Raw genomic sequence first — 16,088 nt, 5'->3', positions numbered from 1 at the left:
AGTCCCTAGTTAATCTTATATAGACTCTCTGCTTTAAGTGCTATCTATTCCCTAATCTCAATTTTGTAATTGTAGCTCTTCTCCCCTCAAATCGAGACCCATCTATTTGACCTCCTAATTAGCATCTCCACTTGGATGTCTAATGGCACCACAAACTTAACACATGCGAAACAAAATTCTTGGTTTCATCTCTCCCACTTCTCCTCCTCAGTCTTTTCCGTCTTTGTATTCTATCTTTGTTCTTCCTGTTGTTTGGACTAGAAGTCTTGAAGCCTTGAAGCCTAGAAGTCTTTACTTTTCTCTTTCTTTAGTCTCCAGGCAATCTGTCAGGAAGTCAAGTTAGCCTCACCTTCAACACATAAACAAACTCAATTCCTCATTGCCTCCACTGTTACCCTGGTCCAAGGTTATATCATGCCTTTCTGGGGTTATTCCAATTGCTTCTTCCTAGTCCCTGTGGTTCTGCCCTTAACACCTCCACAACTTATTATGCCCAACCCCAATCCAAAACCACACTGCAGTCCAGCAGCTGGAATAAGCATTTAAGAAAGCATATCATCAGACTTCTGGCCAAGATGGAGGCATAGGTAGATACCTTTTGTGTCCTCACACAACCAAAAGAAGGACAATAACAAATTTAAAAACAAAAAACAACCAGAACTGCAGAAAATCAAACTGTGTGGAAGTCCGACAATGAAGGAATTGAAGAAGAAACATTCATCCAGACCAGCAGGAGGGACAGAGATAGGCAGTCAAGGTGGAGAGGACACGTGGTAAGGTGGTGGACTGGGCAGGCCACGTGGTGGCTGGGGGACCTGGTGGTTCCACATTTGTGTGTGGATAAGCCAGGAGAAACAACTGGGGAACAAGACAGACCGCGCAACCCAGGGTTTTGGTGTGGGGAACTAAAGTCTCAAAACCTCCGGCTGTAAAAACCTGTGGGGGTTGTGGTAGCAGGTTCTCCCAACCTTACAGGAGCATTTTTTCATAGACCCACAGGATCCTAGAATGTACACAAAGCTACCCACCTGGGAATCAGCACCTGAAAAGCCCAATGTGCTTGTGGGTAGGGGGGAAGGGGCTGAAAGTGGGGCAAGAGCAGAGCAAGTGGTATTGTTCCCTCTTGCACCCCTCCCCCACATACAGTGGGTTGCCCCACACTGGCGAATATCTAAAGTTCCTCCTCTTACAACATAACAGGTGCACTGAGACAAAGAAATATGGCCCAAATGAAAGAACAGATCCAAACTCCTGAAAAACAATTAAGCAATGAGGAGATAGCCAACCTATCAGATGCGGAGTTCAAAACACTGCTAATCAGGATGCTCACAGAAATGACAGTACAGACGCAAAATAGAGGAAAAAGTGAAGGCTATGCAAAGTGAAATAAAGAAAAACATACAGGAAACCAACAGTGAAGGGGAGGAAACTGGGATCCAAATCAATGATTTGCAATAGAAGGAAGAAATAAACATTCAACTGGAATAGAATGAAGAAACAAGAGCTCAAAAAAAATGAGGAGAGGTTAGGAGCCTCTGGGACAAATTTAAATGCTCCAACATCTGAATCATAGCGGGGCCAGAAGAAGAGGAAGAGCAAGAAATTGAAAACTTATTTGAAAAAATAATGAAGGAAGAATTCCCCAATCTGGTAAAGGAAACAGATTTCCAGGAAGTCCAGGAAACTTAGAGAGCCACAAAGAAATTGGACCCAAGGAATAACACACCAAGACACATCATAATTAAATTACCCAAAATTAAAGATAAGGAGAGAATCTTAAAAGCAGCAAAAGAGAAGGAAACGGTTACCTAAAACGGTTACCTACAAATGAGTTCCCATAAGACTATCAGCTGATTTCTCAAAAGAAACCTTTTAAAAAAGCAGCTGGAAGGGCCTGGAAAGAAGTATTCCAAGTCTTGAAAGGCAAGGACCTACATCTAAGATTACTCTAGACAGCAAAGCTCTCATTTAGAATGGAAGGGCAGATAAAGTGCTTCCCAGATAAGGTCAAGTTAAAGGAGTTCATCATCACCAAGCCTTTATATGAAATGTTAAGGGGAATATCTAAGAAAAAGAAGATAAAAAATATGAACAGTAAAATGATAACAAACTTACAACTATCAATAACTGAACATAAAAATTGAAAGCAAGAACAAACTAAGCAAACAATTAGAACAGGAACAGAATCACAGAAATGGAGATCACATGGAGGGTTATCAGCGGGGAGGCAGTGGGGGGTGAATGAAAGAAAAGGTACAGGGAATAAGAAGCCTAATTGGTAGGCAGAAAATAGACAGGGGGAGGTTAAGATAGTGGAGGGAATGTAGAAGCCAAAGAACTTATACGTAGGACCCATGGACATGAACTAAGGGTTGAGGGATGCTGCTGGGAGGGTGTAAGGTACTGCAGGATAAAAGGGAGAAAAAAAGTGGGATAAGTGTAATAGCATAATCAATAAAATACCCACACAAGAAAGAAAGTGTATCATATCATGGTTTGTTTTTGCCCAGAATGTTCCAGTGGCTTCCTGTATTTCTCAGAATAAAACCAGTGTTCTAACAACGGATTCCAAGTGTAGGGCCCCTCCTCCCATTATTCCCCACCCCTGCAGTTTTCTGATCTACTCCTTTCCCATCCCTTATGCAGCTCTAGCCAGACACTTAAGCATTTGCTGTTCCCACTGCCTGGAATATCTGCACAACTGTTCCCTTCATTTCCTTTAGCTCTTTGTCCATATGTCACCTTTCAATGAATCTTTCCCTGATCACTCTATTTAAAAATTGCAATTTATCTCTACCCTCAACATGTCCTGTTCCACCTTCCTGACTCACTTTCCTTTATAGCACTATGACAAACTGTTTTGGCTTCCTTTTTAAAATTATTGTGACTTTCTCCCATTGGAATTTGAAATAAAAACCCATGAGGGCTGAGATATTTGTCTGTTTGGTTCATGACTGTATTTCCTATACCCCCTTGCATCAAATTATTATTTGAATATATGAATTTGCCATATCTTAAAACTGATGTGAGTTAATGTTTGAGATTATGGCATTACTGTCTTGTTGGTTTCTCCAATTGGTTTTGTTCCTTAACAGTGGCAATTTTAAAAATATGGCTTCAGATTGTTTGGAACCCTGCTCTGGAATCTGAGCAGGTTTGTAACTACTTCAACCAATAGAACATTGCAGAAGTGATGCTATGGGACTTCTGAGGTGAGTTAATAAAAGGGTTTATGCAGTCTCTGGTTTATCTGCTTCAACACTTTTTTCTGGAGTCTGTACACCTACATGTAAGAGGTTGGATTGCCCCAAGGCTGCCATGCTGTGGGAAAGCCCAAGCCACTGGGAGAGCCATATATAGGTGCTCAGGCTGGTGATTTCTGCTACTCCTAGCCTTCAAGTCATTTATCATGCAAGGCACCAGACAAATGAGTGAAGAAGCCATTTTGGAAGTAGATCTGCCAGAACTAGCTATTCCAGTTTTCTGATATCATGCTGTAGAGACAAACCATTGCTACCGTATGAATGAATTATGGATGCTGGCTTCCAAGATGAGCCTGGCAGTGGGTAGTTGTGAGTATGCAAAATACAGTGTCCATTACTCTACATGCTCATTAACTGCCAAGAAACGTCATCTCAATGAACCACTTGAGATTTCATGCTGAAAATTCTGGGTTCTTGGTATATTTCCATGTTGATCACTTAGAGAAGCTGCAAGTTTTAGATCAGTTAAAGCCAATCTAGTCATGAAATTATAGGAAAATATTTAAGCTGGGGATCAGTGGTATAGTGAGATATTAAATTTTGTGATGTTGCCCATTTTCTTCTTTTATTTTTACTCTGCTTTAAAAACTGAGAATGGCTGTGACTAAAAATACCAGCCAGACATCAGCATTTCAGAGTCAGCAGCCTATTAAAAATCTGGATGTTCTTAGAGCTTGAAGGGCCATTAGAAACCCACTCATAAAGCTCCATATTCTGCAGATCAGAGAGTGGGGGTATGTGTGCCCAAGATCTCAGTCTGGAACTGCAGACCCCTGATTCCCAATTCTCTGTACAATGTTCTTCCCTCTCAATAGGTGGTTTTCAGCCTGGTGTCTGGTTCAAAGACAGACTTCTTACATGCTGGCCCAGGCCCTGTGAAACAGCTAACATGGAGTGCACCATTCTGTTTGTGTGTGCTTTTGTGACCATTACTGGAGAGAATCCACACCTTCCATCTGATTCTTACAAAGATCGGTGACCCAGAAAACCATAGGTACCACTGCTCTGGATGATTTAACACTGTCATAAGGGGGCTAAATGACAATGGGGAAAAAGTACAATAAAAAATAATAAAAAAAACTACCAGAGTAAGTTAAATCTTATGTATCTCTCATACCAACATCAGATCCCTTGGCAAAATTCTTTTTTTTTAATTGTCTTAAAATATTTTTAGATTTTATTTATTTATTTATTTTTAGAGAGAGGGGAAGGAAAGGAGAGAGGGACAGAAGCATCAATGTGTGGTTCCCTTTTGAGCACCCCCCTACCGGGGACCTGGCCCACAACCCAGGCACATGCCCTGACTGGGAATTGAACCAGCAACCCTTTGTTCCCAGGCCCATGCTCCATCCACTGAGCCATACCAGCCAGGGCTGGCAAAATTCTTTAGTTGTTTAAGATCAATGCATAATGGGTGCATTTTTCAGATGGTTAGGGATAGTCAGAGTACCAACTATTTTAGTGTCTCTTTAGAAAAATTTGGCCAGTACTCACATATTAAAATCATTTTGTGATTCAAATGAAACACACAATTGGGAGCTAATTAGGCATTACTTCTCTTTGTATCTGTTGCAATATTTAAGGCAGAGAGAGCTAGGGTCTGTACAGATAAATCCTGTAAATGCAGAGACTAACAATAGAAGTTCATTTTTCATGTACACCACCTTCCAATATGGGTGCTCAGCAGACTTTTCATATGGCATTTTGGGAAGTGAGGCTCCTTTATCTTGGGGTTCTGCCAACTTTTTGGGTCTTCAAGTCCTTTACTTCTCACCAGCAGGCAGGGAAATAGGCGAGTTGAAGACAAGCTAGAAAGTTTTTCTGGAAGTTTTGTTTCTCATTTCTACCCACATTCCACTGGCCAGATAAGTCACATGGTCCATCTCCACACAAGGGTGGTGGTGATAAGGCTTCCTAACAACCACTCTACACCAGCAATTTTCAACTGGTGTGCCACAGCAGGCACACTGGTGTGCCACAAGAATTTTTAAAACATGAAATACCCTACTATTTATTTAGTCAGGGGCACTGACTTCTTTTCCCTTAGACTGTCAAATAAAAAAATGACAACAGCTGATACAACAATAGCCATCTGGTGTGAATGAATCAAAATTATACCTATTTTTGGCAGATCAATAAAAATATATTTTTTGCTGTGCCATGTAATTTTAGTAATGAGTTTATGTGTGCCATGAGATGAAAACGGTTGAAAATTGCTGTTCTATACTAATGGAGAGAAGCATGAATCTTCATTGGACAACTGGTTCCCTCTGCTACAGTCAGAGTGAGCATTTTAAGGTTTCTAAATCAAAGAGATGGATTACATGTCTGAGGTGGGACTTTCAGACAGTCCGTGAAATCTGAATGTGGATTACAGTCTTCATGTACCTGACATCTTAGAAATTAAGGTGCTCCTCAGAAACTGTGAAGTCAGTATTGATTGAAAAATAGTATAGTTAAAAAGGAAAATTATAATCCATGAGTAATTAGAGATACTATTAATCATTTATTTTTTTATGGAGTGACACAGAGGGAAAGGACACAATATGGATTTTGAGCTGGTTTATATTATAGTAGAACTTTTACAATTACAGAAGAGAATTCTGTTGCAAAACTATTGCTACAAGTTTAGCTTTGTTAGTGCATATTTTCCCTTAAAAATGTTTTTGTGCTTGGCAGAAATTTTAACAGCATATGCCTTTACCCAATGAATTTTTGTTTGTGTTGTGTTACTTTGTTGCTTCTTGGTTTTTAAATTTGTTTTATGCGAGCTTAACCTCTCTCCTCAAACTTCCTTATGATTTTTATTTTGGAATTGGGATTGGCTATGGTATGAAATTATCATGAATTTCATTCTCGTCTTTTTTGTTGAAATGCTTTTAATGCCACATTGTATCATAACTAGTGACTTGTGAAATATATTTTTCTACCACTTACTGTGGAACAACTCTGACAGGTGATTTACTTTCTGTTTTCTCATCTATAAGATTTTATTGGTCAAGTGATCTCCACCTCTCTTGGAATTAATGTTTAGGGATAAGTCACTTTCTATGGAAATTTGAAGTATTATGTGATTCACCTAGTGGCGTGCTGGAACTGGATTATAGTAGTCCATGATGGCTGAATAGTGGAAACTTGTTTTAAGAACCTATGTTACAAATTAAATATCCAAACTTATGATTAAAGTACTTGTATTAATTTCCTAATTTTTATTATATTTTCTTATTATATGTGCTCTTGAGGTTATTATATCTATTGTGTCCATATAATGGAAATGCCATATGATGGGATGTTATTGCACCTCTCTTCCTAGCTCTGCATTCAGTGACACCACTTAGGTAGCTTGAAGTTGGCCATGGGGGGTGCTATTTGTTATATATTTACCAGCAGCTCATGGGATGCACACACAGGTCATACTCCACACAGTGTGTTGAGACCTGGAGGAGACAAATAGTGCCAGGAACATTGTAGATGCACAAAAAAAGGACAGCGGCTTTTAAGGTCATTCCTTCAGAAAATCTCTGTCATTACCATGGAGTCTCAAAATGACCAGTGTTGCCAGATCATCGCTTTTCAGAGACTCCAAAAGAACATGGAATCTATTTCTGTTTCTCTAGTCATACAGTGGATTCCAAAATACTTGACTCCATCCCTTTTAGGGATATGTTAGAGGGAAAAAAGTTTCCTAACTGATGTGAGACATATTTGAATAATTAAGAAGCACAAATTCTATTCTAATCCTTCTTAAATTGGTGGTTGAGAAAGAGTTTTGCATGAGTTTGCTAGTTCATGCTCGTGATGACTTTGAGAAGAAAATATGCTCCCTCTACTGCCCCCACTGTGACAGTATGGTGGAGCTGCAATGGTGATTCTGCATTGCTGCTCCCTGGGCATGGGCACAACTGTCCATGACCAGGTCTTCTTAGGCGCTGCTGGCAAGTAAGAATGATATGATAGGATATGGGGGAAAAGTTTGTTTTCTTATCCTGGAAGGACTATATTTTATTCTGGGATTCTGTTCTTCTGACAACTTTTATGTTAATATATTCTCTTTGTTAAAAATTTATTGTTGTTCAGTTACAGTTGTCTTGCCTTTTTGTTCATTGATCTCTCCTACTGCACCCACCCCAACTCCCACAGTCAATCTCCTGCATTATCTGTGCCCATGAGCCCTCTATTCGTGTTCCTTTGCTTGCTCTTTCCCCTGTTATTGCCCTCCCACCTTCGTTCTGGTCACTGTCAGTTTGTTCTTTATCTCCAATTCTCTGGTTCTATTTTGTTCATTTATTTGTTTTGTTGATTAGGTTCCACTTAAAAGTGAGATCATATGGCATTTGTCTTTCATCACTTGGCTTATTGCACTTAGTTCCATCCATAGTGTTGTGAAGGGTTAGAGTTCCTTCTTTCTTTCTGCTGCATAGAATTCCATTGTGTAAATGCACCATGGTTTTTTGATCATTTGCCCATTTACTAATGGGCACTCAAGCTGTTTTCCAGCACTTGGCTATTGTAAATAATGCTGCTATGAAATAGGGGTACATAGGTTCTTTTGAATTGGTGATTCAGGATTCTTAGGGTATAATCCCAACATTGGGATTGCTGGATCAAAAGGCAGTTCCATCTTTAGTTTTCTGAGGAAATTCCATACTGTTTTCCACAGTGGTTGCACCAGTCTGCATTCCCATCAACAATGCCCTAGGGTTCCCTTTTCCCCACAACCTCTCCAGCACTTGTAGTTTGTCGATTTATTAATGATGACCATTCTGACCGGTGTGAAGTGGTATCTCATTGTGGTTTTAATTTGCATCTCTCTAATGGCTAGTGATGTTGAGCATTTTTTTCATGTGTCTATGGGCCCTCTGCATGCCCTCCTTGTAGAAACATTTTTAAAAATGTTTGTGGTCTGCCATGGCCCATGTGGTCTAGTGGATTGAGTGCCAGCCTGCAAATCAAAAGGTCACTGGTTTGATTCTCGATCAGAGCACATGCCTGGGTTGAGGGCCAGGTCCCCAGTTGGGGGTGTGTGAGTCAGCTGACTGATGTTTCTCTCCCTTTCTTTCTCCCTTCCTTTCTCTTTAAAAATAAATAAATAAAGTATTTAAAAAAGTGAAAAATGTTTGTGGTCCCATGGAATGTAAATGCCTAAAACTACTGCACATTGACTTTAAATGATTTTTCTGGAAGCAAATAAGTCTTATGGAATTACTCCATATGTGACTTCAATTCAAATAATTCTTAATGGAATTACTTTATAGGTAACTTGTATCAGCAGCATGGACATGTGTTAGCACTTTTGTTTACTCCTGTTATTGTCAATTTCATAAAATGTTGATAATATTAAGAAAATTAAAGCATGAACTGAAAAAAGCCTGTTTATTTCATCCCTTCTGCTAAGACAGCCTTTTAAAGTTTTAATAGAACTGTTCTTTTGAGAAGAGACATGGAAAAATTGAGCCTTCAAGCTTAAAAGTTGCAATTATATTATTAGCTTTTTACCTAAAGAAATATTCATCATATTCCAAAAGCTCTTAAGTCTACATCTGGCTTTACCCATTTTTCTCTCCGCTCTAACACTGTTGATATTAATGCCAGTTTTAATTTCTTGGCACAAACATATCACACACACGTGTGATTTTGAACAAGGACTGAAACTGTAAATTAGGAAGCAAGAGATTCACAGGGTTTCATCAGATCAGTTCACTCCAAAAAGGGACACAGTTGTACTGAAAAGGTTTTAAATTGCTCATTTCAAACTTACCTCAGTAGCAAAATGCCATGCGTGCAACAGATTTGCAACCACATTAGTCATTTTCTTTCCTCCGTTTTCTTGCTGTGTTTGTATTGGGAGTGCAGAGCGATGTAATTCACTAAATTATGATTTGATGGCTGGGCAACAGCCTCAGTGTTGAACAGTATTAGGGCTATAATTACTTGCTGGCTTTGTCAGAGTTGACATTAATTATTGATGGAAGTTTCAGAAATAGCGCATGTGCCAGGAGCTTTGCACCGGAACTCAGGCTCCAGGCAGGAGGGATGCTAAAGAGGGTGGGGGAAGAGGTACCTGTGGCTTGTTTATGTCTGTGCACAGCAAACCTGTATCTGGTGGGCTGTGTGGTACCTGTATAAAGGTCATGGTGTAACAGGAGGATGAACCGTCAGGCTTATTTCTATCGTGTTCCTCCCCAGGAACTGCACCGAAGAAGCCAACTTCAGCCGGAGCCAGCCAAGACGAAGGCTCTCCAGACTGTCATTGAAATGAAGGTAGGAGCTGTTCACATTTGTCAAAAACAGCTGTGCCTCTGGAGTTTGTTTAAACTTGATGGTGCCTAACATAAAACATGTGAATTGAACGTTGTATTTTTCTCTAGGCACCCTGGTGAGTGCTTTTTTTCCTGAATATTTTTGCCTTCCTGGGTACATTTAATTTCTTGGCCCTTTAATTAGGACTCTTTTTCTGAGCAAAAGAATAAAGGGCTCAAACATCCCTTGGCTGAAAGGAGCTGAGTTCTTTTCCAGAGTATGGCCAATGCTTTCAAGCTTAAGGGAGGTTTTGTGTGTGCTTTAAAAGTAAATTTCTAAACCTGGAAATATTCTTTTTTTCCTCCCACTTGCATTACAATTGAAAGACACCACGAGAAACTAAGATTTGGCAAAGAGAAGGAGTTTTATATGCAATGGAGTCATTAAATAACTTAAATGGTACTATTAGCAAAATTTACTTATCAATGAATAATACTTTCTCTTGACTCCAGTATATTCTCCTAACCAAGCCTAGAAGTAATAATTTTTAAAATACTCTCCAGATATTCCTCTAGCTGTGGAAGCATTAGAGATATGCTATTTAAAAGAATCAAAGACCCTCCTGGATGGATTTAGGGCATTTAAAGAATAATGAAGTAAATGATGATGGCCAAGTCATGATACATGATTAAGAAACAGATCTAAATAAAACCTAATTGCTGTCAGTATCTAGAGATTTGAAGTCTTTTTTACTTATAGTTTTTGCCAGAAGGAAGCAAATAGTATTTATCTTAAGAATAAATAGTCCTTGATTTAAATTGCTACATAAGGAGAAATAATTCATAACAACAATGTTTGCAATTTAGTAATTTCACACTTGAGGTCAACACTGGTCACCATCAGCCTACAAGACAGTTAAGAAGCTTGCTAACAGGATAATGATTTTTCTGTCTTCCTTATAGCACATGATTTTGAATTGTCTACCAAAAAATTCCCATGTCCTGGGGAAAAAGAAATTAATATGAACTATTGAGTTCTTGGCATGTACAATTCTGATTTAGGAATTTTTTTTTGTTCAATGATAGTGTCTTCATCCAAGTAGATTTTTGTGGAAATAATGTAGAACATTTGCTTTCAAACTATATGATTCCAAAAGGTTACATAGGTCAAGCACTCATAATGTATTTGCAGCAGATTGATTTGAAATATGTTATCTATGGGACCACCTGCCAGTAAGATGAAAAAATAATTGCTGATTTTAGCTCATCAATTCATTTTGAATTTATGTAATTTTAAGTTATTTTGAAAAGATACTTATTCCACACCTGAAGGGGAATGGCTTGTACTTGAGATTTCATCCTCACTTCACATTCCTTAGAACCAAATTTGAAACTTTTTTAAGGAGGAAAAAGAAAAGAAAAGGAAAGGAAAGAAAAAGACAAAAATAATTTTTTAAATGATTTTATTTATTTATTGTTTTGCAAAGAGCCAGTCAGTCCCCTCTCTACCTACCTCCACACATACATCCGCAGAATTAGTAATGGATAAGAAGATGCATGTAAAATCTATTTTCAAATTATTATGTTTTTTTTCTTTAGAAAAGAATGCCTTCTAAAAATCTTTGGAGAAACCAGGAATGACATCTCTCCCAGTGCTTTGGGCATTTTCCTAGTAAAGGTCACTATAAAGATAAATTGGTTTGATTCTAGCTTACTGTTTTTAGTATCATGTTTTGTTAGAAAACAAAAAATTAATAAATAAAAGCACTCTTTAGGCTATCTACAGGAGAAGGCATAAAAACATGATTTTTAGGTCAAATTCATGCCCATACATTATTAGTAAATTGAGTCAGTACTTTTTCTCTTATGATGACAATGTTGCTGATTTGTTGAACACATATTTAGGACAAATGATGATCAATATATTTGTCAGGGTATAGAGCCTGGAGATTTTCTGTTGTCTTTTGGATGACTGCTCATTTACAAAGCTGGCCTTCTGTTTTGTCAGTGGAGAAGTCTGAGTCCCATTAGCATCTATACTCAACATGCGTAAATTGAATTAAGGAGGCAGCTGATAGAGAGGGGTCATTTCCTCAGCCGCATGTGTGTGGCTTGTGATAGAGGCTGTGATCTCTTCTGATTTTGTATATTACATCTCTTTAAAATTGGAGGGCACATTGGAAACCAGTGTTTTACAAGCCTTAGGGTTTACTCTCAAATAGAACTGACCCTTGATCCTGGTGGGTGGAATTTGAGACATTTAAGTTTTGTTTTAACTTAAACACCTTTGTGTAAACATTAATGTCATCTATAATACATTGGCAAAATCTGAAGTCAAATGGAGCTTTTCTACAGTAAATTGGATCTGTATTTTCAGGGACATGATAGAATTAAGAGCTTAGAAGTTATCCCTACTTATCCCTTGGTTCTTAGTGAATCTGACCCCTTGTCTTCTCCACACATATCCTTTGTATCAACTCAAGAAAGGTATTTATTGTGAAAATCTGAAATCTTGTCCAACCCAAGTACTTTAGAACCACGATCTCATACTTCTAGTGACTTTCTACATACCCCTCAGTACTTTTAGAGTTGTGAAGATACCTCATTGTGGGGTGAGCCTTGGGGAGGACGATTTGCTCACATCACAAAGGAGGACCATTTTCTGGCAGCTATCACATTTGTTGCCAGCCAGCTGAGCCAGGGGACCTAAAGTCACCTGAATGAAAATGAAGAGAAGCAAAGTGAATTAAAGTTATTTGTGATTTATCTTCTTACAGGAAGCTCCAAATTTTAATTTTGATCCTGATTTGGTCTGGCAGGTATGTTCCAGGTTTGTACTGTTAGAACACTGTGTGTGTTCCTCAGAAAAGTTAGTTTCCTTGTGGATGTTGCAGTGCTCCTCCTTTTCTTACTTTTGTGTCTAAAAATTCTTTACTAAGCTCCTCTTTTCTACTCTTATATAGAACTGTCAATAAAAATGACAGTTTAAAGGCTTTAACCCCTTTTTTTTCTTTCTTTAATGTTAAGTCCTTTGAAAGAATGTATTTTTAATCTACTTTTACTATAAATTTGACATGGTATAAATATGATGTCCAAAAGTTGCACTTTCTTGGTTTTATTCACAAAGCTGTACCTAGGTTTGTTTTTTTTTTAAGGACAATGAATTATAGTAATGACAGTACTTGTCAGATAATCTCAATTTTTTTCTTTTTTAGTCAGAACTTCTAAACAAACCAAATCTAATTCAAAATGGCTTAAGCCAAAAGGAAATTTATTGGCTCATATAAATGGAAAAATATCCCAGGAGTATTGCTTCAAGCATAGCTTGATCCAGGGATTCAAAAGGTATTCACAGATCCCATTTTTCTCTCATTCCACCACGTATTTTGGTTTCCTTCATGGGAGCTCCATTTTCAGACCACCTCTCTCTGCCCGTCTGAACAAGATGGCTGCAGCACCTCCAACAACCACAGAAGGAAGGAACAGGAAGAGAGCTATGTTTTTAAAAAAATGCAAAAAACCCCACCAAACCTAATAATAATTACTGAGATAGGGAATGAAACCTCATTCAAACTTAACAGCTCAGACTGAAAAGAAAATGCATAAAGTTCCCTAGTTGTCATTTGCTTATGAATTAAATGGCAATCAAAAAAACAAGCTTTATGCTAGCACTAAACTCAGCAGAATTTATCAAATGGGACATATATGGGATGTCAGTGTTTTAATGAAAGTTGCAGAAAATATACTTGATCTGGTGAAAGTGGTTTAAGAAGCTAGGGGTATAATGTCACCATGCAATGGTATCTCTGTGGCAACTGAAGTGAGGATTGTGAGTGTTTAGCTTTCTAGTCACATGACCAGCCAGGGCATGTGTGTGTCATGTGTGGTCCTTCTAGAGTACCAGGCTTTGCTATGGGAACTGCATTGTAAGTAATTCAAGATAAAACTTGGCTAAATAGCCTACCTGTAGTTGTGCTGTTGAAAACTGTAACTTTGCATTCGGGTGCTAAACTTCAGTGACAAGGCTGATTTTTGTTAATAAAACTAAAAACCAAGCCTTGTCTTTGTGCTCAGGAAGATGATTACTCTTCTTCTCCATGTGGTTGAGCTGACTGACAGTTGAGTTCAGTTTCCCTTAAAAGATACCTTCTTGTTTGGTCAGATCCAGCCATTTCAGTTCTAGCAGGCATGGAAGGAATGTGCTGGAACATGGAGAAGGCAAGAGCTGCTTGCCAACCCAAGGTCACACAAGCTAAGGAGAGATTTTGATTCCCAACCTAGGCCATTGAATGCATACCAGTTTCCATTGTGAACTTAATTCAAGTACTAGGATCTAATCAGTAAAACCATGTAATACCTGAAATGTTTTTCTGGCTGTAGGTTTATTTCATCTATCTTTTGAACTGTTACTTCTTAGAGTCCAAACACTAAACTCTATTTAGAATTATTTCTTCTCCCAGAATGATGTGTTCATATAAAATTTGTGTCAAGCCTAGTTTTTCTAGTCAAGCCATTATGATGGATTTTAGGACTTAAAAGATGCCTGAGCTCCTTTTGTGGCAACTGAAAAAAAAATAACAGCAATAAGGACAATGATACCACCTGTACCACCAGTGACAACCCACAGCTCAAACACCACTAACCACACATAGGTAGCCAGGCACAGGGAACCTGGCATATAAAAACTTTCAAGGAGGCATAATTAGCCCTGTTTTACAGATGAGAAAGCCATGGTTGAGAGAGGATAAGCAACCTGCCCAGGGTTCTATAGCTAGTCGGTTGGCAGTTAACATTTGAACACAGGTTTCTCCTTCAAAGCTCTTATACCTCTAGTCCTCCAGTCTTCTTTTACTGAAGATGGCTCATACATTCAGCTGTTTTTACTTTGAACACTTATTTTGGAAATGATGCATTGAGGTTTGCATCATAGAATAGGTTGAGGCAGCTCATGAGAACTGGAAAGGTCTATTTGGTATTTTTGATTAGATCAAGGCCTGGTGTATTTTGTGCTATAAAGCAAGACTCACCCTTTCTACTTGTATGTGTTATCAGCCTTAAAAATTGGCTCCAAATATGTACCCTACAGCCAACATATGCCCTGTGGCCCCCCCGCCCCCGAGTTTTAAGTCTTGCTCTGAAGTCTTTATAACAGTGTGGAACATAACTCATTCAAATTTGGAAAACCATGTGTTTTTGATGTGCACTATCCATTTACAATACCAAAAATTGTCCTTTAGCTTATTTTTTTCTTGAGAAATTTCTTCATCTTCTCATTTTACAACTTAGAAAAAAACCTTTTTCCTATTTAACTACTTTTTTAAATAAGGAGGGAAATGTGGGTTTTAAGTTATAGCCAGAAAAAGCAAAATGTCAAGTTAAATGTTAGCTCTGGATGATATATAGTTGTCATTTAGAAGCAAGGAAGATTAAAAAAAATGAGACTTTTTTTCTTCTTTGCCCAAATTCTTATGATGTGTTTGATTCTAAATGAGTTACTAGTTGATGATTTCTGCAATAAACAGGTTCAATTTGTGTGAATTTAACTCCTGAAGTTGAGTCACAAACACCAGTGTGACTCAACATGCATCTATTTTATACACAGCACTGTGACAGGCCTTTCAGAAAAATTGAGCTCAGTCTTTAAGACGCTAATGAAAGAAGTACATAAACCAGGGTCTAGTGATCTAAAAAGTGACAAAATGGGTTGCAGGGGCTCAGAACATACCAAGTGAGAGAGGGGTGGAAGATTCTTCTTGGAGGAGGCAGCACCCAAGGAGGGCCTTGATCCAAAAAGATTGGCATGATTTTGATAAAAGGGAGAAGGATGGCTTATTAATAATGAGAATGATATGAGCAAAGCCAACGTGGATGGAAAGTATGAGTGTCTGGGGAAGAGCAGGTCATTCAGTTTGGCTGAGGGGAGACTAGATTTTAAAAGCAATGGAAAATCAAATTAAACCATAAGAAAGTGAGAGAAAAGAAATAAAGTTATCCAATTGTCTGTTGATGAGTACTTAGGATGCTTCCATATTCTTGACTATTATAAACAACCCTGTAATGAACATAGGGATACATAATTCTTTTTGAATTAGTGTGTTGGATTTCTTTGGATAAATACTCAGAAATGGAACTGCTGGGTTATAAGGTAGTTCTATTTTTAATTTTGTAAGGAAGCTCCATAGTGTTTTCCATAGTGGCTGCACCAATTTACAATCCCACCAACAATGCAGGAGGTTTCCCTTTTCTCTACATCTTCACCAACACTTGTTTGTTGATTTATTGATAATAGCATTCATGTGTGAGGTGATATCTCATTGTGGTTTTAATTTGTATCTCTCTGATTATTAGGGAAGTTGAGTACCTTTTCATATGTCTACTGGCTTTCTGTATGTCCTTCTTGGAAAAATGTCTGTTCATGTCCTCTACCCATCTTTTGATTGGATTGTTTATTTGTTTGTTTTGGTGTTAAGTTGTATCAGTTTTTTTTTATAAATTTTGGATATTAACCCCTATCAGATGTATCATTGGCAAATATCTTCTTCCATTCAGTAGGTTGTCTTTCATTTTGTTGATGTGGTAGATATAT

The 16,088-nt window shown here is 38.1% G+C and overlaps 1 protein-coding gene across 4 annotated transcripts in view; it reads left to right on the top strand.

Moving 5' to 3' along the window:
* The window catches only part of ERC2 (ELKS/RAB6-interacting/CAST family member 2), a 943,617-nt gene that overhangs the window by 261,644 nt on the left and 665,885 nt on the right, over positions 1-16,088 (top strand). For 3 of the 4 annotated variants that reach the window (XR_006784938.1, XR_006784937.1, XR_006784936.1), the window contains exon 4: positions 9,450-9,524. Coding sequence is in view for 1 of the 4 variants with exons in the window: in XM_045832534.1 (XP_045688490.1) it covers positions 9,450-9,524; positions 12,280-12,321 (117 nt within the window). In the remaining 3 variants the exon portion in view is untranslated. Of the gene's footprint in view, positions 1-9,449; positions 9,525-12,279; positions 12,322-16,088 lie in introns of all 4 variants that reach the window. The other variant, XM_045832534.1, reaches the window with a different exon arrangement.

Source organism: Phyllostomus hastatus, unplaced genomic scaffold, assembly GCF_019186645.2.
Source record: "Phyllostomus hastatus isolate PE091 unplaced genomic scaffold, TTU_PhHast_1.1 phas_contig_16, whole genome shotgun sequence".
NCBI classification, from domain to species: domain Eukaryota; kingdom Metazoa; phylum Chordata; class Mammalia; order Chiroptera; family Phyllostomidae; genus Phyllostomus; species Phyllostomus hastatus.
This window is presented reverse-complemented; position numbering and strand designations above follow the sequence as displayed.